Below are 19,061 nucleotides of genomic sequence, written 5' to 3' on the forward strand. Positions count from 1 at the left end.
TAGGTTGGAGGGGAGGAAGGGGAGCTTATAAAATAAGGGTACTATAACCTTGATAGTTGCAAATATCTATTTATTTTATTTATTTAAAAACTTTTCTATACCGTCGTTAAGTTGGCTAACCATCACAACGGTTTACATAAGGGCACAACAATGAAACATATGGGTGGTATAGATTACAACTTGGTTATGTGCCATCATTGTACGGTAACAATTCATAATTATAAACTAAGTATGTATGTTAAGCTTGTTTGTTGGGAACATTTAGGCGGTTTGGTTTTACCATTACAATGCATTGTTAGGTTAAAATAACAGCTTCTGACTTTGGTGCGTCTTTAGTCCTCATCTGTTTTTCTCGTTCTAGCCATAGTCTAATATAGGCCAAATACCATTGAACTGGAAGTCCAACGAAAGCAGAAGGAAATTACTGGGACCAAAAAAAAACAGAATATTCGGGGCTCTGACAAGCAGCCATTGTTACATTTTTACCAACAGGCTGCTCCAATGCTGGCATTAACACCAGTGCATGCATGGGATTGCAGTCCTTCCTTTTAATCAGAACTTGTAGACGATTCATGCTATGGGGTAAAAACCAGGAGAGGATCAGTCTGTTGGGGGAAAAAATGAAATCTGCTGTGGAAAACAACTGGAAGCTCTTCTGGTAACGCAGATAAGCTGCAGACCGCTTCTCATAGGGTTTTTGATATCATGAATTTCTCCCCCCCCCCCCTCCCTCGCCCCCCATCACAACTCAGCAATCCTGTCTCCTTGGTCCTCGGCAAAGGAAATTTTCAAAAGCCATTTATCTAGGTGACTATTGATTTACCTGGCTAAATGGGCTTTTCCAAAATTGTCCATAGGGTTAAACGTACTGACTTTGCTGCACAACGCATGTACTTGAATCTGCATTCTGTGAAGGTGCTCCCAGGGCTGGGGATAGGTCGGGGGAGGCAACAGCATGTGTAGCTTTGGCATTTTCAAAGCCATATGCATTGTTTTGCAGGGCAAAAGTACCCATATAAAAAGAAAGGCAAACCTCTGTGGGTCATTTTTCCCTAGGCAATTTTCAAAGAACTGTGGGTAAACGTGCACATAAGCCTCTGCAGCCACCCACGCAGAGGTGAAGTTTAAAAGCCTGATGCATGCGTTAAGTAGGGGGCCGCACGAAGAAGTCAGGCTCACGCGCGCTGAAGGAATTTTAAAAGCCGCCGGCATACGCGCCAATCATGCCGCATGGCGCGCGCATCTCAAACATTTTCAAAAGGGGCGGGGCATGGAGGTTTCAGGGCGTGAAGCCCTCCCCCCCGCGCCGCGAAACTTCTGCTATGGATGCCGTGTAAGTTCAAATTTAAAGAAGACTAGGTAGATCTGCGGGGTTTTAGGGTCAGGGCTAACTGTTGGGGGGGGGTTGAAGGTTATCAATCCAGGGGAGATTGGAGGACCTCTGTCTTAATGGGATGAACTGGGGATGAATTGGTAAAACTGGGAATGGCGTTGTTACGCGCCCCTTTTAAAAGTGGTATTTGCACGCCCATGCACATGCCCGCGTATTTTATTTTATTTTATTTATGCAATTCCTATACACCGTTATTCTGAACACAAGGTTCCAACTTTACGGTTTACATGATACAGACTAATAAATAACAGCAGGAAACAAAATAAATACAATCAAACATCAATAAAATAATAAAATGGTTCAAAAAAACTATTCGTAGCGTAAAACTAAAGATAAGATTAGTATAGTTAAGAATATAAAAGGTAAGCTCATCAAATGGATTGCAGGCTTACGTATCATCCTGAGCATTGGTTCCATTAAGATTTGGTGCACGTGTGTTCGCAGCCAGGCTATTTTATAAAATGCACGCGACCGCATGTGTTATGTTATCAAATAGTCATGTACCTGGCTGCGGGCCAATGTATGCGTGCAAATGTGAGCACACGCGCAGGTTTGCCAGTTACCATCCGACTTTTCACAACTGCCCTATTAGTGATGTGATCACCTTGTGCTGATTGCTTTATTATCTGCCGCCAACAGCATAACTGAGAGGTTACAAATCTGGGGTTTTGGTTTCGGTGGCACAAGGTTAAAGTAGAAGACAAATGGATGGGAAGAAAGGACACTTTTTTCCTGATGAACATACAGCTTTGCAGTTGTTAGCAAGATAAATTATGAAAAGCACACTAAATGGGACAGGAGGAACTGGGGTTAGATGCAAATAATTTCAAAGATTTACCCAAAGTGGACATCTTTCCTTACATGAAAATCTACCGCTAGCGTTACCATAAGTGAGCAATACCACATTTTCCTCCAGTCTTGTTATGTTTTGTTTTAACTCTCATCCGGGGATATTCTAGGACTTGTAGTTGTCAGGCTATCTCCCTGATGGGTCCTGCAGCTTGGAATATCCTTCCAGAGGCACGGTGGAAAATGGATGATGTGCTAATATTTAGAAAGCATTTTAAGGCCTTCCTTATCCTTGAGGCTTTCAGTCTCGGCTGTTAAAACTTTGTGTTATTTGAAGATTCAGTCATTGCTACACTGCTTATTGTTTTAGTTTTGCTTTGTTTTATCTGTTCTATGTACAGTGTTTTTACCTGATTGTTTTATAGTTTAATAGTGTACTTTGCCTAGCACAGTTTGCCTGCTATAGGTGGAAAAGAAATATTGTAGGAAATAAATAAATAAATAAAACATATCAAATGCCCTCTACCCCTCAACAGCAAAATAACCCAAGTACTGGAGCTAAATGTTAAGAGAGTCTCTTGTGATCGCCTTATTTGTCAGCCCTGTTTAGCTGCAGCTGGTTTGCCATCTGGATGAGACATTGTAAGTCTAGAGCTGATTGTGTAACAGTGCTATTTCTTTTGCTTTGTGTTTCTTGCAGCCATGACTGGACTGGTAGTTCCCCCAATGTAAGTAGACGAATCTCAACTTGCTCACAGGACAGAACTGCTTATTCTGAAGGACCATTAGAGAAAAGTCCGACAGCCGTCTTGAGAACCCAGACTTGTAAAGGAACAATTTATATGGACATAGGCAAGGAAACTGAAGTCTTTTCTGTTTTTCTTGGATGCAGCCGCCATTGTTCCATACTTTTGGTTTTTTTTTTTTGTTAAATGACGGAACAAACAGACACTATGAACACGGAGTCCTCAAGGAACAGAAAGGAATTGCCATTCTTGGACAGTGCCGGGGCAGGAAGTCCATTCTTTTCTTATGGATGTCACAACGCAACACAAAATTTAAAAAAAAACAAACAAAAAACAACCCTTCCTATCTTTGTAAACTACGAAATTGGCAAAACAGTTCAGCTTGATATTTTGGATACTCATTGTTTCTTTGTAGAAGAAAAAGCAAATGTTGAAGTTTCTATTTTCTATGAAGTCTTTCGAAATTACCAGTTTCGTTTATGGAAACAAAAAAAACAAAAAAAAAAAACAAAACAGGGTACCAGCAAGCAGGAATTTCTAATACAAACTGAAAAATTGCGTGGTGTATGTCTGTGCTCATTGTTTAACCTTTAAAAAGAAATTAAAATGTTTTACATTATTTAAATGAATAAACTTGTAACTTATTGTATTTAGAAATAGTAAAGAATAAAAAAAAAATCTTTGGGGGCGGAGGGGGGCGTTTTCTTTCTTCTGTACAATGTAATGCATTTCTGATGTTTTCAGTTGTCCTCTGTCCCGGTTTCACTCCACTCTCACTTCTCCCTCCCTCGGTATTTTCAGTGGATTCCTCTTATGTGCATTATTATCATACATCCAGAAGTGCACACATCCAGAATATGCGGACACAACGTAAATCTGCTTTAGGCCACGTGTCAAGCACTATGGGCCTTATGGGTTTCTCCCAGAGGCGCAGAATGGGGTGGGGGCTTCCTTTTTGAATAACGCTCTACAAAGATTGTATTTATAGGGTTATTTACATAGACCCAGAAGTAAAGTTAGACCTATGAGTGAAAAGAGGATATAATTAGTCCTTTAATTGATATTACAGAAGGATAGAAGTCCATTGTTCTAATATTTTAGTTGCTACATGATAAACACCGAAAACCAATAGCCAACAGGTTTTGTGTTCATCAATAAAAGTGTAGAACATACAACCAAAATAAAATGTGATGGATGATATGAATGGGAAGGGGCTGGTTAAACTGGGGCACAAGAACTCTGACATGAAAATCTGCATAGTTTGCATACATCCAAATAGCATGCAAGTGGAATTGATTGTATCTTTCTGGGGATATTTTCTATTTGTTTAAAAGCCAAGGCCCTGCCTTCAAGCACATTTCCTTCTATTCCAAACCTTAGTCACTAGGTGGTATTGCAAATTATACAACAACAGCAAAAATATTTCAACAAAAATTATAGGACATCCATATTCAAAAGCATTTAGCCGGCTAACTCAGAAGTTAGCTAGCTAATTGAATATTTGGACACTTATCCAACTAAATTCTAGCTGGCTCATAAGATAGTCATCAAGAATTTAGCTGGCTTAGGGGTGTTCCAGGGGTGTAATTGGGAGGAGTTGAGGTAGCCAGTTAACTACCTAACTCCGATATTCAGAGTTAGTCAAATGACATAACTGACTAAGTCTGGTTGGGCCAAAGAGCCGCCCTAAAGTTAGGAAGCTATATGTAGCCGACTAACTTTAAGATAGCCAACTATATTTAATAGTGTGGCCGCACTATTGTATATACCTCTAAAGTTAGCTGGATAAGTATATCTAACTTTGCTATCCAGACTGGACCTCCAGGTGTCTAGCCTACTTGATGTGTGCTTCAATAGTTAGAACTGTGAGGACTGCCTGTAGTTTCTAGAATCTTGTTTGCATCCCACATCCCTACCTCAACCCCTACCACATATCATTACATTCCCAGTGGAAAGTGGGTATTGAGCTGCCATCTTCTCTTTCTGGGCTTTTATAAACTTCCTGGGGCTGATTATGAACCTTCTCTACTTGCGATTAGAGCCCATATAGAGGGATTTTCATCCCAGAAGAGGCCCGGTTGACCAGGTTTGGCATCTTTACCTGAAAATAAGAAGAAAATGTGTGAATCCTCCTTCCAGATATGTTAGATGCACAAATCTAAACTGGCCAAACAGGGGCAAAGAAGGGACTCAATTACACTGGGAATTTCAACGAATTCTCTTCATGTTGCGCACTAGACTTTTAAGAGTGTTGCAATTGCAAGTTGGATTTAAAATACCTGAGATGGTAACACTACCACATTAAAACCTTTGCAACAAAGGCCTCAGTTCAAGTACAAGAGGTCATTTGGTTCCGGGATTGCCTGTAAATTTCTGTCCCCCATCAGCCTTCCAGTTGGTTTGTATTATCATGTTTTTATCCGCCACAGTAATCTTAGAGAAAAACAACAGCTCATTAGCACATTTGAGTTAGCTGAATGTCAAAAAAAGCCTCTGGTTTCAAACAGCCTCCTCAATTCTCCAGCCATTTCTGTGGCATGGCCTTAAGTGGTCTCTTTCAATTGGGCTATTAAAATTCTTAAGTGATAGGTAAGGTGGCTGGCATTAGTCGCTGTCACATAGTCTATAATGGACCCCTTGAAAGAGAGTCTGTGCCTTTCTCGAGGCTTTATCTAGAGTCAAACCAGACCAGCAAGTTGTTCAGCACACAATGCAGCTTAATAATGGGATCAATTTATCATTAATAAATGGTAGCCTAGACACTGGGCAATTGTTGGCAGTCTATAAACTCAAATTTGGTACACACAGGATATAAACGGTTAAGGAATGGCATTTACTTGTATCTGATATCTTATTTCACATTCTGGGGAGGGGAAATTGGGATTGAAAGATCAGAAAAGTAAAGATGATAAATGCATTCTGAGGACCAAGCTGAATGAAAACACATTCTAGATTCTTGAATTCAGTCACCCACACACCCAAATGCTTACAGGTTTCCCTGTGCCTCTGTTTCATGGCCTGGCTCTGCCGCCGAATCTAGGATTTGGGTAGGATGGGCATAGATTTTAGGAGAGGACCTCTGCATGTGCATCCAGCAACAGCTGGAGGTAGTACAGTAGCGAAAGGATTTGGAAGTAGGGCAAGTAAACCCTTTTGCTGACAAAGAGGTAGACAAGTGAGAGAAAGGAACACATCATAGAGGAATCCTAGGCTTTGAGTGTCGTAACCATATCTAAAGGAAACAAATGTAGCATCCACTTCCAGTGATTTAAATATGCATGAAACCCAACACTGTTTTCAAGTTGACTGGAGACTATTTCATTAGTTTTGCACACACTAATCATCTCTGCACATACTCAGACCTTAGCCTCCGGAATTGTCTGCGGGCATAGCACGCAATGTTTAAATATACAAACTTTTGTGCGTATGGAGTTTTGCGTGATTAATGAAAACAACTCTGTCCTTTTTCTATTGATTTAAAAAATGATGATATTTAGCCATTCCCCAGCAATTTGAAACCCCTCTTTTTCTCTCATAAAAATGATTTGTGCCACCCAGAATATAAGTATTTCAACAGGTAGGTACATCTCTCTGCTCCCCCAAACTTTGTATAAGGAGTACTTTTTTCATTGGTTAGGTTTTAAAAAGGGATGTATTATTTCATTGCTTATGTAGGAATTGTAATAGCTTCTTTCTCCTCTTTTCGTTGTACAGTTTGACGTGCATGGTGTTAAAGCTGTAATGTACCATCCTCCTTTTTGTAAAATCAGGTCTCCCTTCTGAAAACCTTTGGTCCATCTTCCCAACTTGCTTTGCCAGTTATCTATGGTAAGAAGTTGCTACGCACAGAACTTTTTTTTTTTTTTTGTAAAGATAACAGCTTTTAATGGTCATTCTTATGGGAAAACAAAATATTTGCTTTGTAAAATGAATATGTCTCCTTCAGTTTAAAACTTTTAAGTTATGCTAACAAATCAAACAAAAGAATCAAAATAAAATTTTTGTACTGTAGAAGTTTATTGTCAAAGAAAAATGTGAAGTAGGAAATATATAAACTGCTTCCAGCTAAAATAGCTTTAATTACATGTTTTGTTGTTCTTTTCCTAACTCTGGCTTTTTTAACATTGTTCCGTTCCTGGGTTAGGGGTTTGTGTTTATGTTTCTTAGTCTTGAAATGAAGGGTGTGTGGATGTCTGTATGTGTGTGTGCATGCGCACATGACTATTTTAATTCATGTAAAAGAAAATTGAATGCAAAAGCATTCACCCAAGAGGTGGCTGCCCATGTATTTCTGAAGTGATATACCTAAAGGGAATCCCAGGACCCAGTTTGGATGGATGAAGCCAGAAAAATCAATTTCTGATTCCAAACTATGAATAATCTAACTCTCTGTTATGATTTAGAACATGTGATAAAGAAGAGTTCACCAATTTGTTCATGGAACCCAAAAATAACCCCAAAAAACTCTATGCAGAATGCTCAGTTTATCAAAGCCACATTAGAGTTTGAGCAGCTTTATCTGGTTGCTGAGGCGGGGTGGAGTAGGGCTGGAAAGGGAGATCCTCAGTGGGAAGATTTGATGTAGATATCCATAAACCGATAAACACAGGTCAGATGTGTTTCAAATCTGCTTGAATGTTTCCCAGATTTACTGGGGAAAGAGTAGGGAAGAAATTTGTGACTAATCTTCCTTATCCCCAGCAAATCTGGAGAGAGCTTGAAAAGTATATCAAACTTGGCTAAATTCACCTGCTTTAAATCTGACCTCAGATTTTCCACACATCTCTACTTAGTATCTAATATGTGTTAGATTGGGTCTTGATGACAAGAAGCTAATACTTTACTTCATATTTTTCTCCAAGAATGCCATTGTTGAGCTGATAAAAACTTTCAGAAGAATGGCCATGTTAGTTTGTAACAGGAAAGATGACAACCAAAAATAGCCTTCTATAAAAATATCCCCAAATGTTTAGGTACTTTTATATTCATGCATTAAAAAAAATGAATGGGCCTTCAGCAGGACAAGGCCTCTTCTTGGTCCTGTCATCGAGGTCTCATCTTGGTCTTGTCACCAAGGCCTAAGGCCTGGTGCTGGGACCTGGCCCAAAGGTCTGGTCCTGTCACTGAGGTGGCCTAGGCCTAGCCTGAAGCCAGGTTTCAGTGCTGAGGTCTAGGTCTGGCACTGGGGCCCAGCCCAAGGTCTAGTCCCATTGCTAAGGTCTGGTCTGAGGTACAGCCTGTTAAAAAGGCCCAGCTGAGGCCTGGTCCTGTAGTTGACTAGATCTAGAGCCAACCTGAGGCCCAGCCCAGAGGCCTAGAACCAGGCTTTCTGTCTTCTTTCTTTGCTGATCTTTGAAAAATAATTCTGTCCACGTATACGATGCACCACAGTGAGGTCCCTGTAGCACCTTCCTCTGGAGTGGACAGCACCATTTTGATGTACAGCTGAACATTGTCAATGGCTGTACATCAAAATGGCGCCACAGTGGTGCTTCCTTCAAGGAAATGGTGTCATTTTTTGAAGATTACTGAAGAAAGAATCTCTCGGGAGATCTGGTCCTAAGCCTCGGTGAAGGGCCTGGCCCAAGATAATGGAATCAGGCCTCGGGCTGGGCCCCAGCACAGGGCCTAGGCCTTGGCCGTGTGATGGGGCTGGCCAGAAGCCTTGGCAACAGGGCCAGGTCTTGGGCCGGGTGCTGGGCCTAGGCCTCAGCAACAGGACCTGGCTTCAAATTGGGCCTTGAATCTGAGGGCTGTTCCTGCTGGAGACCAGTTTTTGAGAGGAATTTTGTGGTTCCAATTTTTTTTTTTCTTGTTTAATTATTCTTTTTGATTTGGAAAATGAAATGAACTGAAAAATAAATTAAACAAACCAAATCTTGAAAACCCTCCCCCATCTTCAAAATGAAAAAATAAACCGAATAAAAAACTTTGGAGCTGCACATCCCTATTTTATAGGTTAACCAATTTATTGATATAAAAAGAGGTTGAATTAGCACAAGTTTGAAACTTGTGAAAAGTAATGCCGTGTGAGGATGACTGAGCAAATCTTCTGGGCTGGAGCAGTAAACCACCCTGACTCCAGCCTTTTTTAATGCAATCTCAACTTTTATTAACATAAACAGAAAATCACACTAACAATAACTGCCTACCTTTGTAGTATATTTCCTACACAGCTTCAGAGAGGGTCAGGAGCTCCTTGCTCCTGGAGGTCCGGGGTCTTCTTGATCCCACCTGGGCTCACATTCTTATTCCCCTCCCAGCAGAGTTCCGCCCACAGAGCCTCTGTAGGATTTAAGGTGGACCAGGCTAAATTCCTGGTCCCACACAGGTTAAAAGCAAAAAATAGGGTCACTCCATTGCATGCTAATTGTCAAGGCTTCCGCTCAAAAGTTTAAAACTTGTTCTATTTCAATCCCTTTTCGTGTCTGTTGCCATGTGTCCAATATATGCACACATACTGTTCTGTGTAACCATAGAACCATAGAAAAAGTTGCTTCTATGTTTTCTGTGCAACCAATTTATTATCACTGAACTAGGCACCGGGCCTAGGCGCTCTGAAGAGTTAGTCTTCAGCCTTCTCATTAACTCAGAACTCAGTTGGGTAAATTCTTGTGTTCAAATAGCTATCCAAGAAGGTGGATAATTTAGTTGGGCCTATGATTACTAAAATACTTCAGAAGAATCAGGGACCATGATGGACTATATGGTCCCATATATTCTTTGGATAATATCATCTCTAGTTAGCAATAAATTATCACTGAGGAGTTGTAAAATACCAGTATCCAAGGAAATTCTCTGTGTGCTTTACCAGCCTAATGATGATACTCAACCATGGTGAGACACCATTTTGACAAATGCATTTAGGTGTTCCTCTGAATGTCTGCATTGTTTTCCCCAGCTTGGCCCCTACCGAGGAAGTCGTCCAGTGGAACATGGCCGTGTTGGGGGACTCAGTTTACACATTGGGATGGTAAACAGCTATGTGGGTGCACATGTATGCATGTATGCTGGCTCGTGCCAAAGGATGCGGCCATTTTATAACATACACGCATATATGCACACATGGTACAAAATAGGCTGAACGAGCATACATATGCGCACAATTGTATGTGGACATGCACATGTGCGCACAAATGCCGCCTGTACCGCATATGTGGGGGAATTTTATATGGGACGCGCACCCATGCAATTACCTGTTTCCCCAGTTCGTTCCCAGTTTGCCCAGGTAAATGATAGGACTCCCTAACCCACCTCCCCATTTACCTTTTTAGCACCAACCTTTAAAACTCCGCTGACTAGCATATTTTTTTTTATTACTTACACGCCATCCATAGCAGTAGTAAAGTTAGGTGGCAGGGGAACCCAGCGTGTGCTTATGCGCGTACAAACTTACGAGCACCTTTCATGTTAAAGATGTGAAACACCCGTGCCCCACCCTTTTTTTCAACTTCTTATTTGTGCACATACTGGGAGATACGCGCATATGCAAGCAATTTTTAAAATCCGGGCGGTGCGCGCCAGCCCGACTTCTGGACATATCTCCCAACCTTGATCACGTAGGGCTTTTAAAATTCACCCTTAAATTGGGAGTAAACACTTTGTCTATATCTTTATCTGCCAAAGTTGGACTATTTGAATCATCTTTGATCCCTTTGATTTACTAAATTAGAGCACCATCCTTTTATGAAAAAAAAGAATAAAGATGAGAAAAAAATAAAGAGCTATGTGATTTCCATATTGTATGATATTTATAATTATGCCTCATACTTCTGGATACTCAACCTTTGCCATATGGAGAGGCCAATTCACTGACAATCCAAGCCTCAAAGAATCTTCATCTTAAAACACAGCCACTAGTGATCAGCTGGATCTCTGGGACATTTATTTTTATTTTTTATTTATAGTTTTTTTTATATACCGCGGCACGTAATGCACATCACCTCGGTTTACAGCAAACAGTAATTCAGCCAGAGGCTTTACAATAAACAATATGGATCTCTGGGACATGGGTCATGTTCCAGAGATCCATATTGTTTATTGAGATCCATGTCCCAGATCCATGTTATAGAGATCCATGTCCCAGATCCATGTTTATAGATGTTTATAGAGATCCATGTCCCAGAGATCCATGTCCCAGAGATCATACAATATGGATCTCTGGGACATGGGTCATGGCACAAAATGGGAGTAAAGCCAAACAAGAAAGTGGAGAGCAAGTCAACACTCAGTATACACTCACAAGCGAAGGGGAGTGTAGATGATATATGATCGAGTTCAAGATTCAGGAGCTCCCTTTGAAGGCAGGATGAATTTGTAAGGACTATTATTCCTTCTTCACTCCCCTTCGCTTGTGACAAAATGGGGAAAAACCAGGATAGCATTTGTAAAATTCTCACCACTGCACCAAAGGAGATGCGCAGTAGAATCAACTGGAACATAGAAATGGTAGAGGACCAAGTGTGACGGTGACAGAGCTAACTTGGATAAGAAGTGATGTCCTGCAGGACGTCAAACTTGTATGTCTGCCATCTGGGAACTGTCCTTAGCTCGAGCTTCACTGTATGGGCCTTTTGGCTTATATCTGCCATCATCTATTATGTTACTATGTTTTTGTTGCTCTTTTGTGTTTGATTTCGCCAGCAAAAATATTCCAAACAATCACTGCAGTGTACAAGATAAGAAATGAGGGATGGTGCTTAAAGATCACATAATCCCTGAGGCAGGGAATCACTGTACCTTTGTACAGCACTAAGTATACCTTGTGAGCCCTAAATAGAACTTAACTACAGAAGAAAACAATTTCCCAACTGCAGTGAATATGGGCTCTGATATTCCTGATACCCCAGGTTTTCTGCCCTTTCCCCATTCTCTGGAATGATCGCTAATGCCAGGAAGAATTTTAATGGAACATGTTACGTATCAAAGGTTTTCTACAGCCAAGAGAACAATGGGGCATAGGATGTTAGTTCCGGCATCACTGCAGAGCACCTGTTTCTTTTAATGTGCCTGAAAATAGAAAGTTGTTCTTCCTGCTGCAATATGGTAGCTAAATTGGGGCATTGCTTATTTTTTTTTTTTCATATTTTCACTTTTGTTTTTCCTCATTCTCCCTACTGCTAGTCTCAGATTTGTGGCCCTACGCAGCAGAAGCACATCATCCTTGGCATGTCCTTTTCCCATATGAGTTTATGGCTGTCCCGCTCTTTAAATGGTGTTTTTCACACTAATGTCCCCAGGTGTCCTGTCCACTCTCCTCTCATACTTGACACATGTGACAGACTGTGTAAATGGCTTGACGTACTGTATGCTTGCTTTTCTCTGTCTGGAAATAATAATAATAAAAATGCATCTGGAGTGGTGATATCTTTTTTGTCACGCTTGATCATTCTGCACCACTTGCTTATGGAGACCAACACTGAAAGAAGTGATTTATGGCCTGATTTTAAAAGGGCCACGCACGGAAAAAAAAGGAGTTACCCGTGTGGCTAGGCCTTGCACATACTGCGCGCATTTTAGAATGGGCCCAGCCACGTGCGTAACCCCCGTTACGTGCCAAAGTGCCGGACCCTGCAAAAGGGGCGGGCCAGGGGGTGTGGTCTGGGCAGGGAGGAGCGGGGTGGGGCAGGGTGGTCTGGGACAGTGACATTTTGCTCTGTTCTGATGATTTGTGTGCCGGCAGCTGGCCGGTGCATGCAACTTTCAACTCGGGGCATGAAGTAAATTGCAAAATAAAAAAAAAGTGGATAGCTAGGATAGATTTAGGGGTCGGGGTGGAGAAGGGAAGAGGTTGTTATAAAATCGGCGCGTCCATGTGCGTGCTATCCATGTGAGATACATTCAAATCCCATTTCAGCCTTCTCCTCCATGCTTCACGGCTGGGGCACTGTAGCATGGCTGGTGGATCTGTTACCTAGTGCTATTTCCCAATCCTGTCCTGGAGGCACTCTTCACTAGACTGGTTTTCTCGATAGCCACAATGAATATGCAAGAGGCAAATTTGCATACAATGGGGTTCCAATGTATTTAAATATATCTCATGCATATTCTTAATGGCTATCCTGAAAACCAGCCTGGTTAAGTGTGCCTCCAGGACAGGACTGGGAATCACTGGTTTCGCGGTTAGAAAACAGAACTGTGAAACCTTTCAGTTTCTGGTTTGAACTTCTCAGTTTGGCAACTTTCCTCCTCCCTTCTATTTTGCCTACCTCCTCAATTATAAATTTCACTGTTTTTACTTGTCAAAAATATCTTATTATCCCAATGCACTTGAAGAGAAAATCAAAGGATCATTCCATTGCAGGTCACCCATATAAGTAGGGTTGCCACTTCACCCATCCCAAATGAAAGAGGATGATCCAGTCTTGGTTTTGCCTGATTACATGCGTAGAGTTGTATTTCTGATTTCCCTAAGCAGTACCATATCTCAGTGAATGAAATGGGGTAAAACCAGGACTGGATCAGCCTCTTTAGAATGACCTTGGTGAGACAGCAATGCTCTATGCAAAGATGTTGCTAGGTACCTAAAAGCTCTGGACATGGGCCCAAAAGTCCTCCTCTTCCCCCACCAGAGATTTTGATAATTAACTCAGTCACACTCAGCAGCTTCCCTTCCTCTACCACCCCTCAAGAACAATCCTATAAAAGACATAATTGGACATCACATAAATGATCTTTGCTCTACATTCCCATGCGGCTGTCATCAGGGAATCATCCTGATGAAGGGGAAACCACCTTATTAATTCAACCCAGTGAGGATCTCATAGTTCTTTCCACGCCAATCTCCCATACCGTAACACAGTAACTGCCAGACTCAAACAGTAACAGCCCTACCTATGAAAAGGCAGCAACAACACAACAAAACTGGGATTTGGTTCTCTATAGCTGTACACTAGTCCACCTGCCACTTACAGGATATTCCAGGAAACCCAACAGAGAGAGGTATATTTCAAGAAAGACCAACTTTTTCACCAACTCTGGCACCAGAACCTTCTGCCATTAAGAACATCGGTGCACTAGGCATGCTAGCTGGGAGGCATGAGAAGAAATGCTGGGCCATCTTGGAAAGGTCTGGCCAGATGGATCTGCAGCCATTTCCTCAATTGGCTCTTTGAAATAGCATATGACATGTTTGTGTTTGAGTCTCCTTTGTTGAGGGAATACAATCTCCTTTGTTGCCAACTACTGTAGCTATGGCTTGTGTCAGGAGAGCCCATTTTGTGGTGGGAATAAAGGAGTGGCAGATAAAGGTGAGGGAGAAAGTGGTAACTAACAGAGTGCTGCTCATTATGCTGATAGTACTGTGTGAGGCGCCCATTCTTTCCTGTGCTGCATTCCCACTATCCCTCAACCTCTGGCACCCCCATTCCCACCACCTCCTAGCCACCAGCATGTCTTTCCATTGAATTAGACTTTTGGCCCAGAGAGCAATACTCCCTTTTACTCATGGTCACACAGCATGGCTAGGATGTAAGTATCCTTCTTGCTGAGGGGTTGTGAGTCTATCTTGTACTTGCTGCTGCAGGGAGTCCATGATGCCAATCCCTGTCCTGCCAGAAACCTCCTAACTTATCCTCCAGGACATTGGATATGGGGTGGCTCTTGTGGAACTCAAATTCTCTATGGCATCCTTGAAGAGCTTCAAGATTCATACCAGCTGTGTAATGTGTACCCAATCATGATGCCCCAGGAGGCAATCCACATCTATCTTATCTTCCAAAGGAAACTCAGGAAGGACTGTCTGTTTCTCCCCCAACCTCTGCAGCATTAGATAGGTGGAATTACGCTTGGTGCCTTCATCCTGAACCAACCAGTACAGAGGTGCCCCCAGTATTACTTCTTGTCATATTGTTGCTGCCCATCCTTCACGCTCTGGTGAAAATGCCCCCCCCCCCCTATTTTCCTGCACTTTCTCTCATCAGTTCCTTCAGGACTAAGCTACTGTATAGCAACTTGGGCCCCAAGGCATCTTTTACTGACAGATGAGGAAAATATGCAAAGCAATAGATCCTCTCATAATGCCCAGCTTCCACTTCTTTTTCATGTTCACACCACTTCTATAACAATAAAACCAGGAACAACAGTTCTATCTCTCCATTCTAGCTCACAATCGCCAAAGAACCACACATCAGATGGATAGTCAAAAGGTAAATATTAACATGTGAATCACTTTGCCAAATTACTCATAAGCACTTATAAATGTCTATTGGACCTTCATACCATGAGATTACAAGGCCAAATTAAACTAAGCCAGCACACCTCAAACTTTAATCATTAGATCATTCAAGTCCAAACAACAGTTCTTTTTTTTTATTTTTATGCAATAAAATGTTATGCATACATATATTCATATGACAATAAAAATGTGAAAAAATGAAGATGCATTACTTTTCTTGAGAAAGTTTGCAAAAAAAAAAAAGTCCATGAACGCCACTACAAACATTTCATATATTCTTTTTAGCAGGAGAAACAAAAGGCAAGGTTGGGCACGATTAAACTCAAACTGGAAGAATATCTGCCACCTGATATTACAAATATTATCTGCTTCAGAGACACTAGTATTAAAAATGCCCTTCTTCATAATTCACATTGATCTGGAAAAAGAAATAATATCAGCACATTCTTGAAATTCCACATCACCAAATGCATTTTTCCCAACACATACCCCTTGCCTTCCAAGAACTGGCAAATTTCAATTGAACTGGCAACAACATCCTCATTCTTTTGTTCAAAAATAATATTTTATTCCATGAAGAAACAGAAAAAAAAAGCAAAAGTTTCACACATTACATCTGTAAAAATGTCTACAAGAAATTCAACCATAACCAGTTCAATCCAAAGCGCCATTTTTTATATGTTCCTATCTGATGTAACCTCCACCAATCACAAACTACTGTAAAAATATCATGACTGGATAAAAAATAGATTCTATTGGTCAGAAAATGTTGAAACGAAACAATACAATTCAGTGTTCATCCCCTTTGGTTTTACACAGTATAAATAAAATATCTAATGTTCTCTGATTTAACAGTGCATGACATTACCTCCTCACCAATCTACAGACCCTTGTTTCAACATTGTTCACTAGAAATCTTTAAATCAATGCTCATGTAAAAGACAATGCTGTCCCATTGTTGCCGCTAGCTTTTGCATTTGCAAGCATCTCTGATGCTCAGTCAAGCGTGTCTTTATTTGATGCTTTGTGTGTCCAAAATACAACATAGGACATCAACAAACTGTGACACATACAACATGGATAGATTACAGTTCATTGTTTATAGTGTCTAGATCTTCAAATTATAATGGGATTCACCCATTCTCTGTTCTAGTTGTCAGCACTCCATCATCTTTGTTAGCTATTGACCATCACCTGGATGCGCAGCACAACCCACATGTACCCTAATGATCTAACTCAGCCAGCTGCCATCAGTGTGCCATCAGTGTGCTATCAGGAAAAGATAGGTGTGTGCTTAGCATTCTGGCTGGTCTAGGTGTTGCTGGTGAAATGGATGTTACCCCTCTCCTCCATGACCAACTGCACCTGCATATGAGCACAGAACTGAGTGTACAGGATGAGGATAACCAGGATGGTTGTCCAGGAGGACACTTTGTAACTAGGGACTGAAAGATGCAGCTGTCGCTTAAATCCCACATTCTCCATGATCTGCAAGGGCAGGACATCTAAGGCAATCATTTCCCTAATGTTCCTTGTCACCACCTTTGATACTGCCTGCCTCTAAGGGATAGTGATGTGGTAAAACATCTCATCTGCCCCATAGACCTGGAGTTCAGGATTGCTTGCCTGTCACCTCATTGGAGGAAGATGCTGGGGGGGGGGGGTGTCAGCTTGGGATACCGACTTCCCCTTTTCTATGGTTTTCCTGCTGCTGCTTTGACAGGGTTGCTAGATTAGTACTGGTGGCCATTCATTTTGTTTTGACAAAAATGAAATAAAAATGCCCTGATTCATTTTGCATTACCTGTTTCAAATGAATACACATCTCTAATGTGTACATGAGTTTGTAGATACTCCCGTCCAGTGCACCTTATCTGTCTCCATTTGAAGTCCCTACCCCTTACACTGGCTACAGTAGCTAATGAATCTTTTGGTCTATTACTGTTAGAGCTGCTTTGTCCATCAGACTTATAATTAAGCACTAATGAAGACAATATTGACAATGATCACATGGACAGAAAACTCTCAACCTAGTGATTCTTTGGCTCTCTAACCCCATCTCCTCCTCACCCAACTCCAACCCTCCTTCTCAGAATGTGCTTTGATAAAGAGTTTTGAAACAGATTATGTGCCGCCCGCAACACACCCTTCAAGACTAGTGATAGATGTCAGCTGCTCAAGTTAATAGGGCTGTCTCTGCTCCATAAGCCCTGATTCTCCCATGCCCTTCAGCTTCTAACAGTTAGCTTATACATCATGAGTTACAAATGGGAAATCAGTATTGTAAAGTTATTTTGAATTCTTCAATAACACAAAAAAAAAAGATTATCAGCTATTTTCAGAGTCGGATTTTAACATCTATTTTTCAAGGCAAGAACTAATTGTTTCCCCTGATTTTCGGACAGTTGCTTTTTGAGTGCCTGTGAATAACTTCAGGGGATGTATTATGCAACAGTTGTGTACTCCTAGGAGTTCAGAAAAATAACCTCCGATCTGCAAAGTGCTTGAACTGCGGAAATGGCTGAATATCTGGAAATGTTTCGCCAGTTGTTCTTCTTCCTATACTACAATAAAAAAAAATATAAACAGGGTAAATATTCAGGGGTTGTCTAGCTCTGTCCCATGGAGACAGATCCAGGCAGCACATCCGTTTTTGCGTACCTCTGAATTTCACATACACCCAGTGTTCCTGAGGTGGCATGGACAGCTTTACACGTACCATTCCATTGTACACTTTCACCATCCGCTGCCTCACTGGCAGAGATAGGACAAGGATCTTTGATCTGGCTCGGGGTGGCATTTTTAAGGTTTTTATGTTTTTACATTGCTCTATCTGTCTTGAGCAGACAGGAAATACTTGTTTCTCTAACGAGGCCCACTCTGTGCTATCTATTGTTAAGGTTGGGTGTACATCTCTCTGGAGAGCCAAACAGAAGTAGTCCCCGAAACCTTTCCTGCACTCTGTGAATTAAAGTAGGAAATGCTTTGAAAGTATTTGCATGGACTGGTTCACTGAATTAGCCTCATAAGGATCCCAGAACTTCTAGCTCTATACTACTTCTGTTTGGTTGCTACCAATTGATAGCCCGCTCATCTTCTCCACCCCGTTATTTGCATCTCTCTGACAAGCCATACTCTCCATAAAATGAGAGGTGACATCTTCCCAATTTTGCAAAACTAAAAACAGACTTTCTCAAATTCCCTGGAAATGTAATTCATGGTTCTCTTGATAAAAATAATTGTGTGCTACCTCTGGGAGTGGCAAGGCACAAAACAGAGACCCAAACCTTCAAATTTCCCGAGAAAATTGCTCCAAGTCCTCCAGATCTTGACGTGTGTTTCACTCTGAAAATGAAGACAATAACAGAAAAGCATAGAAAATGTATTGAAATAGGAACACCTAACCTATACCATGAATCTATTTTTATTTATTACAAGGATTTGTTACTTGCTATACTAACAGAATATTCAGCAGGAAGTACAGGATTAGTTGAGTGATTTACATACATAATACAACAAAAGTATACTTAGTACAAAGTTTAAAAGCATGATATAAAGAATTACAGAAATAATTCAAAATAAACCCAATACATAATATCTAGACAGTGCACAGATATAGAGTATGAGGTAGAGTTTAAGCACACTAAGATGGCCACGGGGATGTTCAGATGGAGTGGGCAGGAATCCAAGTGGGATAGACCTAGGAAAGAGTCAGCTCTTTACCATCAGGCAGTATGTTAGTGTCTAGTCTGGCCTCTACTGGGAGAAAGTTCCAGAGTCAGCATAAATGAGAAAAAGGTATACTTACGAGTCCAAGCCAGCCTGGAATGTTTGGGAGCAAGGAGTTATAATAGTGCCTCTTTTTTTGGATCAAATATTTCTGTCGGGTGTTCACCGAGGAAAGTCCTGTGATAGAACCACATAAGATGAACACAAATAGAATTGGAAGTGAGGTAAA

At 41.2% G+C, this 19,061-nt stretch overlaps 1 protein-coding gene across 1 annotated transcript in view; it reads left to right on the forward strand.

Annotated features, from left to right (window-relative positions):
- Positions 1 to 3,492, forward strand: part of EBF2 (EBF transcription factor 2) — a 310,602-nt gene extending 307,110 nt beyond the window's left edge. The window contains exon 16 of the mRNA XM_029604092.1: positions 2,883 to 3,492. Coding sequence (XP_029459952.1) covers positions 2,883 to 2,914 — 32 coding nt within the window. The 3' untranslated portion in view covers positions 2,915 to 3,492. The remainder of the gene's footprint in view (positions 1 to 2,882) is intronic.
- The last annotated feature ends 15,569 nt before the right edge of the window (positions 3,493 to 19,061 follow it).

Source organism: Rhinatrema bivittatum, chromosome 5, assembly GCF_901001135.1.
Source record: "Rhinatrema bivittatum chromosome 5, aRhiBiv1.1, whole genome shotgun sequence".
Taxonomy (NCBI): domain Eukaryota; kingdom Metazoa; phylum Chordata; class Amphibia; order Gymnophiona; family Rhinatrematidae; genus Rhinatrema; species Rhinatrema bivittatum.